The sequence below is a fragment of the Blennius ocellaris genome, assembly GCF_963422515.1.
Source record: "Blennius ocellaris genome assembly, chromosome: 6".
Classification (NCBI taxonomy): domain Eukaryota; kingdom Metazoa; phylum Chordata; class Actinopteri; order Blenniiformes; family Blenniidae; genus Blennius; species Blennius ocellaris.
In genome coordinates, this window is record NC_137655.1 from 3947647 (window position 1) to 3958882 (window position 11236).

Below are 11236 nucleotides of genomic sequence, written 5' to 3' on the forward strand. Positions count from 1 at the left end.
ACAGAAGCCAGATCACACTTCACGACATCAGTAAACAAACCGGGAGGGAACAGATGTGGCTCATCTATCCGCAACTGTGTCAGTTTATCAGCATAATTCTCTGCTTAGTTTGTCCGTCTAGACGAGTCTCGGCGCTGGAACGCGTCACCGTGTGGCTTGCTGACGTGTTTAACACATTTAAAAACTAATTTATCACTTCTGCTAACTGCTGTTTCATGATAGTATTTACTTGTCATTATTGTGTTCTCTTCCACGGACGTCCATAATGACGGCAGGGCCGATTTATGACCTCACTTAGTCACGCTGGTGAAATACCTCGATTGGAGCGGACATATCGCGCGGCCGCCATCTTGGATGGGGCATCCGTGCGCCCCTTTGTTTCTACTCTTGATAGATAGATAGATAGATAGATAGATGGATGGATAGATAATTAGATTAATGTATTCATCCCCGAAGGGAAATTGTTTTTCTACCTTTATTATTTCTACTGAGGAAGGAGTAGTCCAAATACAATCATCGTAACTCCCCGAATTTTCACACATTAAAAATACGGGCTTTCATGCTGAAACCGTGGTGACCAAAGATGTGATGGACTGACTCACTACACCGCATCCGTCAAATCTAATGTTGAAACACTGTTAACAATCAGAAGCCTTTGTAGTGACGAAATGACCGTTAGATTCAGGTTTACTGAAGCAGGGAAACATCTAATAAAAAAAACAAACAAAAAAACTATTGCTGTACAACTCAGTGCAGCATGCAATGACATCAATCTATCGGTAGATGGCGGTGTTCGTCTGCTTAATCCACAATCATTAAAGCGCGGACGCCTCACTCGAGTTTTTAATTCACCGCATCGAGTGTTGATTTATTTTTATTGTATATTTTCAGTGAGAAATGGGAGCATTCCGTTTGAAAACATCTGCTTTGTATTCCGCTTACATGCAGGCCCACGTTGGGTGATTTAGCGCGTCTGACGGGAGCCCCGGTGGGGCCCCCGAGGGGACCCCCCCCCCCCCCCGCGGCTTGTAATATTTGTCTCCATCATGTTTTACATGACTTTGCAGCTCTGATCTCTGGGATTGACTGGAAGCTGTGAGCTGGCATCAATCCGGACAGCGCACCGTGTCGTCACTCAACCTTCTGGAGACTTTGTGGTTTGAAAGGCGGATGATCGAATTATGTCTCACACAGTCTGCGGTTGCGATTTTTTTTTAAAAAATAAAAAATGTAATAAAAAAAAACAACATAAAAAGGAACCTCGCTCAATTTATGGCAGAGAGAGAGAGCGAGAGAGAGAGAGAGAGAGCGAGAGAGAGAGAAAATTATGCAACCTCTCCGGGGCCGGCGTGTTACCATAATAAAACCTTGTTCAATCGGCGGGGTGAGTAGTGGCTGTTGGAAACGTAGTAATCCCTCGCGTCCAGTTGGTGGAAAACCCCACGTGGTTTCCACTCCTGTATAAAAACTTTGGGTGTGTGGAGCCCCGTGATTGCAACTAGAGAAAAGGGTCTCCGTGAGCAGGATTTTGCACAGGACGCACGGAGAGCTGGCCAGCAGCAGCAGCAGCAAGCGCACCGGACACGGTTACAAACCCAGGCGCGAAAAGACAACAACAACAACAACAAACAAAACAAAAACAAAAAAAGAAAACACACGGGGGACTTCACCCTGCGCTCCTTCTGGACTGAAGAAGCGGAGCTTCTTTTTTCTTTTTTTTCTTTTTTGCCCTTTCTCTCCTTCTGAGTGTTTGAATGGGAAAGAGCGGACTGAACGCTTTTGGACACCCGAGGGCTTTCTTGATTTATGGGCTCGGCGGTGTGCTTGTCCTCTTTTGTTTTGGCACATTCTGAAGCAAACGTGGTCTGACACAAGTTCGTCAACAATCCAAACTCCCGAGTGCGCCTTGCAATCAGAGAGAGATGAACTTTTTTTTCTTTTTTTAACATTGTGGCGCTGGATAAGAGGCTGAATGCATGATGAGTGGAGGGAATTAGCCTTGTAGTTTGAGCTCCGTGTTTTGGGGATTACAAAAGGTTTTCAGTGGATTCTTTTTTCCCCCCCCTCCCTCGAGGTGTCTCACTTTTATTTGTTTGTTTGTTTTGTGTTTGGTTTTCTGGAGCACCGGTTGGACGTTCCCTCGGAACTTGCAAAGTTGTAGAATTTAAAAAAGAAAAAAAAAAAAAAAAGAAGCTTTATCATTTATTTAATTACATTTTTTTTTTTTTTTTTAGCGGGGAGAGGTAAGATTTAGAGAGTGATCCCTTGTCAGCAAGATGAGCGTGTACAGTGTGGCGCTGTGCTGCTTGCTGGCTTGCCTCCTCTCGGCGCGTCGCGGCGCGGCGGCCGGCGCCGAGACTCCGCAAGACGCGCCCCAGCAGGAGTCGTGCGCGTCCTGCGGCCTCAGGGCGTCCGACCAGTCGGAGAGGCTCAACATAGACTTCCTGGAGGCGGTGAAGAGGCACATACTGAACCGGCTGCAGATGCGGGACCGGCCCAACATCACGCATCCCATCCCCAAGGCTGCGATGGTGACGGCGCTGCGGAGGCTGCACGCCGGCAAGGTGCGCGAGGACGGCCGGGTGGAGATCCCCAGCTTTGACGGGCAGGCCGCCTACAGCAACGAGGTTCAAGCGGAGACCTCGGAGATCATCAGCTTCGCCGAATCAGGTAAATGATCAATAATTCACGGTGCGCGTCTAAAAAAAAAATCGACCCTCGCGTGAACCCGCTCACCTTTTGACTGAGCGTATCAGCTGGTGCTGGGGGTGGAGGTGGGGGGTGGAGGGTGAAGCGATGGCAGGTGAGTTCGTAACCTCAAATCAGTCTCATTCATAGATTAAGCCAGAAGATTATCCGGTCTCTTTGCCCGGCAGAGACATCCTCTGCACTTGTTCAATAAAAAAAAATGGCCATAAACTAATGGGATCCAGTGTAGTCATCATTTTCATCATCTTATTACATCACTCATGCCTGAAGCCAGCGGCTCCCGTTAAATCCCCCCCCCCCCCCCCCCATTTCAGACCGCTGGAAATCCCAAAAAGAAATGAAACTAAAGACAGAGTCCTTAAATTACCCCATGTGTTGTCTAGGGGATAAAAAGAACCTCTGAATCCAATTTCATCACTAAAGCTGAGCTCACACTCAATACTCCAATGTATAAAGCCCTCTTTTAAATACAGACAAAGTCCCTCAATTGGCCATTTATCCCTTCCTCTAAGAATGTGTATCTAACTAATTCTCAAAAGTCCAAAGAGAACACCCTTTCCTCTCTCCATCCAAACACACACACACACGCACACACACACACACACACACACACACACACACACACACACACACACACACACACACACACACACACACACACACACACACACACACACACACGCGCGCACACACACACACCGAAAATCTTCTTTGCTTGACAGGACCCAGTAACTGTCATTTGGTTCTGTGAGGACACAATCCACGGCACATAATATTGGTTTAACAAAAAGAAAAACACATATAATCAAACACAACAAAATTGGATGTCATTGTTGCGTCCCCCCCCCCATATATAACTCGATGGAGTGCCTGTGTTTTCCCCTCGGCTGTGCGGTACAATTAGCCTGAATGGACTGCGAGCTCCTGCCTTCCAATGGGAATGATCTGAGCAGCTTCATGACAAGGGAACAAAGCCAGGCAATTATTATAAGAGCACTACGTGATCCCGCTGAACGACGTGAAGGAGACGAGGACAAGGAAGAGCGGAGGAGAGGTTTTTAAGAAGAAAAACGAATAAACGGGGAAGACAAAAGAAATTTGCGGGGAATAATGCACGAGGTATCTGAGTCGGCTTGATCGGGGTGGAGGAGCGTGGGCGGGTGCAGGGGGTACGGTCTGCGAGTTGATGTTGCGCGTATGCTCATATTGCAGCGTCGAAGAATTCTTTCGGTGCCTCTGAAGCCCCTCATCTTCTTCCTTTGCTGCTGTTTTCTTCACCCCCCCCCCCCCCCCCCCCCCCCCCCCACCACCCCCCCCAAACACTATTCTCCCTCACACCTTTGTGTAGCATTGTACCATGGAGCTGGCTTGGGTCCCTGCTCTCTAGACCCCGTCTGCCTCGTGGCCAGCTGGCTCACCCCCTCCACACCCCCACCCCCCAACCCAGCACCCCAAACACCCCCCCATCTCCCCTTCCCTCCACCACCACCACCACCACCCCCCGCCAGGATCGGATGCTGCCAGCCGTGGGGGCAATGGCTCTGAGGCGAGGTCCCCACAATGCTCGGGAGCCGGGGGAGAGGCTTGTCCCCGCAAGCATGAGGGAGCCTGAATTGTTGTCTCGGGATGAGGCGGGTTGGAGGGGTGAGGAGGAGGAGGAGGAGGAGGAGGAGGAGGAGGAGGAGGAGGAGGAGGAGGAGGAGGAGGAGGAGGAGGAGGAGGAGGGGTGGCGGGTGAGGTTGGCATATGTTTAGCCAGCAGCTCAGCAGCAGCCAATGGATGTGGATAGGTGTTTGTGTGAGGGTCAGCTCGTGTCCTCTGCTCACCCCCCCCCCCCCCCCCCCCCCCCGCCAACGCCTCCCCTCCCCCTAACGCCTCCCCTCCCCTCTCCATCCCACCCCACTCAGCACGGGTTAACCGCAGCCCCTTATCTCTGGTTGCAGTGGCGCAGAGGTAAGAGGTCTGCCAAGCCGGCCCCGGGCAGGTGAGGGGGAGGTGGTGCCAATCTGCTTCTCCCCTGTCATGGGTCCCTCGCCAAGGGATTTGATGTCCCGTATTCACGGGAGCGGAGCGGGGAACACAGGCAGGGGAACAAGGGAGGACGGAGAGAGAAAAGTGAGGGGAGGGGAGGGAGGGAGGGAGTGGAGGAGGGGGGGGGGGGGGGGTGTTTGGGTCCTGGTAGAGGATGGCAGAAGAAGTTTAGATTGCTGTTCTCCATTGCCCCGCTGGAGCTGTTTGGAACCCAGTGAACCCGCAGCCAAGTGGTCCAGGACTTCAGAAAATTAAGACTTCATTATGGGAGGTCATCGACTCCGGCCCGGTTCCTCCCAGAGGATCGGGTTGGCAGGTTTACTCCGGGACACGGCTCTTTTCACTGGGGAGCTGTCAGTCACAGGGCACTGCTGGACCGGCTCCAGACATTTTCCACAGTCACTTGCAAACGGGGGGGGGGGGGGGGGTGTTTGTGTTTCAGCCTGAGCGGGGCTCCGGCGGCTCGTCGTCATGCCAGGCCTTTATGAAACGCTATCAAAAATTTATATCGCAACGCTCCGACAGCAGCCGTGACCTCCAGAGAGGCACCTCGGCTTCACCTCTCCTCTCCCCGGGCCATCTCGGCGTGGGGCTCCACCGCGCTCGTCCCCACCCTCCAGTCTCCTCCGCGGCAGCGTTGAGTAATGAGCTGTGGAGCCGCCGCGGCCTCCTCCATCATGGCGGCGCAGGTGGAGACACGCTGAAGTGGCTCTTTATCCACCCGAGCCCACCCAGGTGTCCCGCCTGCCTGGTAATCACCTGCAGCTTCTTTTTCCAGCGCAGGGTCAGGCGGGGCGTGTCCAGACCAGTTTGTGATTGAAAAAAAACCCCAAAAAAAACAATTGGTTCTTTGGACAGACCTGACTGTGGAAGGTTCTCACACTGCATACAGCAGGCCATGGAAATTTCACTTTCTCTTCACTTTTTTAAGATAAAGGAAGCAAGTGGATTTGCCGGCGATGAATCCATCCATCCATCGTCTGTCCGTTCGTCCGGTAAACACGAGATAGAAACGGTTGAGGTCAGATCTGAGACGTCCGTCTTGCGATGACACAAAACGTCCTTCACCGCAGAAGTAGGAGCGCAAACATGCGGTGTCTCACATGTTGCCTGGCGTTGATGGGAAGGAGCACGACATTAAGGTCAAGAGCCAATCACTGTTTCTGTCCTTTCCTGCCGATGCCCGAGTGTATTTTATCAGTGCAGCCTCACTTTAACCGTGTTTGCTGCAGGCACATTACTGGGAATTTGATCAAAGGCTTCTGGGTGGGAGACCAAAACCAACAAAGACGGGGAGAATTTGTCTAGATCCTTTGTTGTTCGTCAGAAAAACAGAGAATCCTCACATTATTTACACAAGTCAAGATATTTAAAGCTGCAGTTTTGGAGATGTCCTGATCCAGTCATGCAGCCAGTATAACAGAGTCTATATCAAATTGACACAAAGTCTTATATTCAGACATGCGTACCACGATAACGAGTCAGTTACTGGTCATTATGTCATGCTTGACTGGTGGATAGAAAAAACAAACAGATGTTGTCAGATATCTGAAAACCGCAAGTGACGACACTGTGCTCCCCCCCCCCCCGGCCCGCGGATCCATTAACACTCAGGTTTTTTTCGGGCTCGAGTATGACATTGGAGCATATTGTGCAAAGGCGTCAGTTTGAGCTGCTGTCTGAGTGTTCTGTGTGTCAAAATGCCAAAAACCTGTCAGCCCTGCAGGCCTCTGCACTCTGTGGGAGAGAGAGAGAGAGAGAGAGAGAGAGAGAGAGAGAGAGAGAGAGAGAGAGAGAGAGAGCTTTAATTGCACCTGATTTGGGTGTCCCGGGGGAACACGGTTCAAGCGCGAGCGCCAATCGACTGGTAAACAAAGTCATAACTGGCATCGTAAACAAACAAGACAAGCTTTTTTTTCCCCCCCACAACACACACGCACCCTGCCTGTTTGTCACGCTGTCACTGTCTGTTTGCTGCCGCCACCCCACCCCCACCACCACCACCACCACCACCCCTTCTCTCCTGAGCTGTCGAGGCTTGTAGGAGCGCGCGGCAGCGACTGAGCTGAGGTCAGTTACTTGTAGCTCCAGAGTCCCGTTCAGCTGATTCCTTTGTGTTGCTTTCAATCTGGATAGATTCCAGCCCTGCAATACTTTTACCCACAAGGGCTGTGATGAGCATTGCTCACTGTCGGGGATGGGTGTGTGTGTGTGTGTGTGTGCGTGTGTGTGTGTGTGTCTTTGCACACGGATGGTTGCTCATGTGTGTGAAGTGCCTCAGCTGACGCGCTGCAGAGCGCCGAGCCGGTCTGGACAGGTCCCCCGGGTTGAATGTAAAGCCGCAGTTTTACAGGAGGAAGAGGCGTGAGGCGCCTCGCAGCGGGCGGGTAAAGCAGGGTGGTGGTGGTGGTGGTGGTGGTTTTGTGGGGTAAGGGGGGGGGGGTAATCTTTGGTGGCCACCTGTTGACATTGACACAAACTAATCAGTCAGCAAACAAAGTAATTTAGCCGCTTTCAAAGGGAGCTGCTGTTCTTGGTTACATTGTACCCAGTCTCTTGAAATAGAAACCTTTCAAGTTACCTCGGGGGTAATTTGGAAGACATCATTAGGAAGGGAAGGGAAAAAGTGCCAGGCGGAGGGGGGGGTGGGGGGGCGGAGGGGAGGGGGGGGGGGGGTGCCGAGCGCCACCTTTAGACACCCGGGATCTCTTCATTGTGCGGCTATAGAAAGTCTCCAGTGTCATGTAAATGGCTTTTATTTTTGCCTCATCATGCTTCTTTTTCTTTTTTTTTCTTTTTTTTTCTCCCCTCGCCACTGGAAAGCCACGCGTGTGAATGGCGGGCCGCGGTGCGGCTGTCTCCCGCCGCCTCGCTGGGGGCTTTTGTGCTGTCACTCTCGGGGTGCTGTCTCTCTCCCCTCCTGGAGGGAGGGTGGGAAGGGGTGGGGTAAGGGTTGGGGGTCCCAGGGTTGGGCGCTATCGACGAACTCATTGAACCCCCCCCCCCCCCTCCCCCCCCTCGGAGGGGCCCTTGGCCGTGTCGGCCAGCCCTCCCACCTTCTCCCCTGCTTGCATCCTTCCCTCCTTCCCTCAAGTTGTCCTCCTCCCTGTCTTTCTCTCGCTGTTTCTTTTTTTTTTTTTTTTTTTTTCCCCTTGGCCCATGTCACTTACAAAAAGTGCTCCCAAAGCCAACTGGGCCTGATCCCAGAACTGGCCTTGTCACAGCTGGCCTATCAGGAGCTGCCACAGAGGTCACCTGACACAGTGATTGAGGAGGAACAGAGGAAAACAAGAGGAAAACACATCTCTAAAAACAAAGCCGCGGCCTGTGAGCGAGGCTTTCGGCTTTCTGAGCGAGCACACACTGCGTGTTTTTCTCCCGGAATCAATGAAATACACTCAAATTCAACGCATCTCAAGAACCTGCAGCTGTGGAACAATCTGGAACCAGGCGTCCTGGCCTTCGGGGCATGACTGTGTTTACTCCGTTGTCATGGGGATGGTCACATGACCGGGGTTCTGATGTACAGTAACTTGAAGTAACAGAAATGTGATGTTAAAACTGAGCAAACTTCACTTGCAGTCAATCCAGTTTAAGCAAAATACATTTTTTCACATGTACTGATTTGACTAAACAAATAAAAGTTCACATGTTTCAAACAATAGTGTCTTAAATATCCTGACGTTGGAAATCAAATCCACACATCTGGGTGAACGAGCCTTCAGAAAAATATTATTTATGATGTTGTACTTGCTGCTCCCTAAAACGATAAGGAAAAACGTAAAGGTAGATCTGTGATGATCCTTTTTGTTTCTTCCTGCAATCCGTTTGCCAGCTTTTATTTTACTTCATCCATCTTGATCTTTTTGGTCGGATATCAAATTACTACGTCAATTTTTATAGAATTTTTTTTTTTTTTTTACTTATTTAGAATGAATTGGATCCTCATTGTGAGTGTTGATATGACATTCAGAGTAAAAAAACAACAACCATACTTTGTCTGTTCTAAAACTGTTGATATAAATCAAATGTCTTGTAAGAGTCCGATTGATGATAAATTCTTGGTTTTCTTTCCTGTGTCTCCCTCAGATGAGAACACCTCGGCCAAAACCGGCCTGTACTTCCTCGTCTCCAACGAGGGAAACCAGAACCTGTTTGTGTCTCAGGCCAACCTGTGGCTGTACTTCCGCGTGCTGCCGGCCGGTCCGGAGAAGGGCGTTCGGAGGAAGGTGACAGTCAGGATCCACTACCAGGAGCCGGGGGCATCGAGCGGGACGGACGGCAGCCCGGGAGGTGGCGGAGGTGGAGGAGGAGGAGGAGGAGGTGGAGGAGGAGGGGCGGGCCGCCGGGCCCTGGTGGAGAAGCGGGTGGATCTGAAGCGCAGCGGCTGGCACACCTTCCCCCTGTCGGAGGCGGTGCGCGCCGTGTTCGGGAAGGGCAACCGGCGGCAGGACCTGGAGGTGCACTGCGACGGCTGCGAGGCGGCGGGCGTGGCGCCGGTGCTGGTGGACCCGGGCGACCCGGCCCACCGCCCCTTCCTGGTGGTGCGCGCCCGGCAGGTGGACGGCAAGCACCGCATCCGCAAGCGGGGGCTGGAGTGCGACGGCAGCAGCGGCGGCCTGTGCTGCCGGCAGCAGTTCTACATCGACTTCCGCCTCATCGGCTGGAACGACTGGATCATCGCGCCGGCCGGTTACTACGGCAACTACTGCGAGGGCAGCTGCCCGGCCTACATGGCCGGCGTCCCCGGCTCGGCCTCGTCCTTCCACACCGCCGTGGTCAACCAGTACCGCATGCGGGGGATGAGCCCGGGCTCAGTCAACTCCTGCTGCATCCCCACCAAGCTCAGTACTATGTCCATGCTCTACTTCGACGACGAGTACAACATCGTGAAGCGGGACGTGCCCAACATGATCGTGGAGGAGTGCGGCTGCGCCTGAGTCCACGGCGACCCCCCCCCCCCCTTTCTGCCATCCGAACTTGGACCGGTCCGCAACGACTTTTTGTACAAACTGGATGCTATTATACGGTACACATATTATAATATATCTACACCTGCTGTGCGCGTGCGAGCGGCGCACGCGCGGTACAAAACCGCCGGCGGGCGTTTGCGTCCGCGTGTTCTGCGCGGCACAAGCGTGCGCATGTCCCGAGCTCTTTCCACCGGCTGCTCGGCGACGGGACAAGAAGGGAACGACAAGTCACCAAAATGCTACTTTTCTCTAGTTTGCCATTTCTAGTCGAAAAATAATGGCTCGACATCTCCTCTTTGAATGAAGATTTCCAATAAAAAGCGCTTAAGGAAAGAGACCTGATTCAGCCAGTGACAGTCGGAGGTTGGCCCAGTCACTCATGATCCCCCCCCCCCTCTCCCCCCTCCCCCCCTGCTCCTCCAACGCCCTTTTGTACTTTATAGCACATGACAGACTCTTGTTTCGACGTAGCACTGACTATCTTCACCGGCGTAGACACATTTCAGAACACCAGCACTTCCCTACTATGCAGGCAGACATAGTCTGGCTGTCCTCTGCGGTGGAATCGGACCAGCAGCGCTTAATTGCCTTTGCAGGATTTACAGCCTTCAAGTGGCAAAACTTAACGGAGCCGCCGTCGCTGTGGTCTTTTTTTTTTTTTTTTTTTTTTTTTGTAGTCGTCCGCTCCCGCCGTCGACTCCGGGGGGAACCTCTACCTCGACTTTCTGCCCTTCAAGAGCTTTTGCAGACCCCCCGCTGCCATGACAACCAGGTGAAGACAGATCTCACAAGTGCACTTCATTGGTGCACTGGGAGTGAGAGAGAACTGCCCCCCTACAACCCCACCCCCACCCCCACCCCCCCCCCTCCTCACGGGGGCTCAGCAGAGACGGACACAGGGACTCCCGGCTTCGGCCCATCGGGTCGCCACGGTGCAGTGCAGCACTTGCAGAAACTGAAATGCACACCCTAAATAGCACTTGTATAAAGAAAATGCCTTCTAACGGGTACTGAGTGTCCTGTCCTATCACTAAATAAGTGCCACATGAGCTATGCAATGTATAGTAACCTATACCCATACTCAACATGCTCTATTAGACTGAACTCTTTCCACTTCCTCGCTCTCTCTCTGTCTCTCTCTCTCTCTCTATCTCTCTCCCGCTCACTTTCCTTCTATCTCTACTTCAGTCCTCGACTCTTTATCAATACTTGAAATGTAATCTTTCGCTTCCTTTCCAAAGCGAATGATTGTTGTGACGTTTGCACTGAAAAGTTGCGGGATTAGCGAAACAAAAGAAAAATAAATAAATGAATAAATAAACTGCCATTGAAAAGTTATTTTTATAGAAGTAAATTGAATTTTTGTTTCAGATGTATTTTACCTAATTAATGGAACCAAAGAGGCCAAGATTTTTAGCTTATTGTAGCGAGATGGCGAGGCCGTCGAGTTACTGTGTACAATACTGTTGTTGATCATTTGCAAAAAAAAAAAAAAAAGAACAAAAAAAAAAAAAAAAGGCCTA

At 51.7% G+C, this 11236-nt stretch overlaps 1 protein-coding gene across 1 annotated transcript; it reads left to right on the forward strand.

The window, feature by feature from the left end:
• Window positions 1-2276: 2276 nt before the first annotated feature.
• On the forward strand, window positions 2277-9680 carry inhbb (inhibin subunit beta B; the record flags this gene model as incomplete). The annotated part of the gene is made up of 2 exons (XM_080498515.1): window positions 2277-2670; window positions 8830-9680. The coding sequence occupies 2 exons, from the start codon at window positions 2277-2279 to the stop codon at window positions 9678-9680; spliced, it is 1245 nt and encodes a 414-aa protein (XP_080354641.1).
• Between the last annotated feature and the right edge of the window lie 1556 nt (window positions 9681-11236).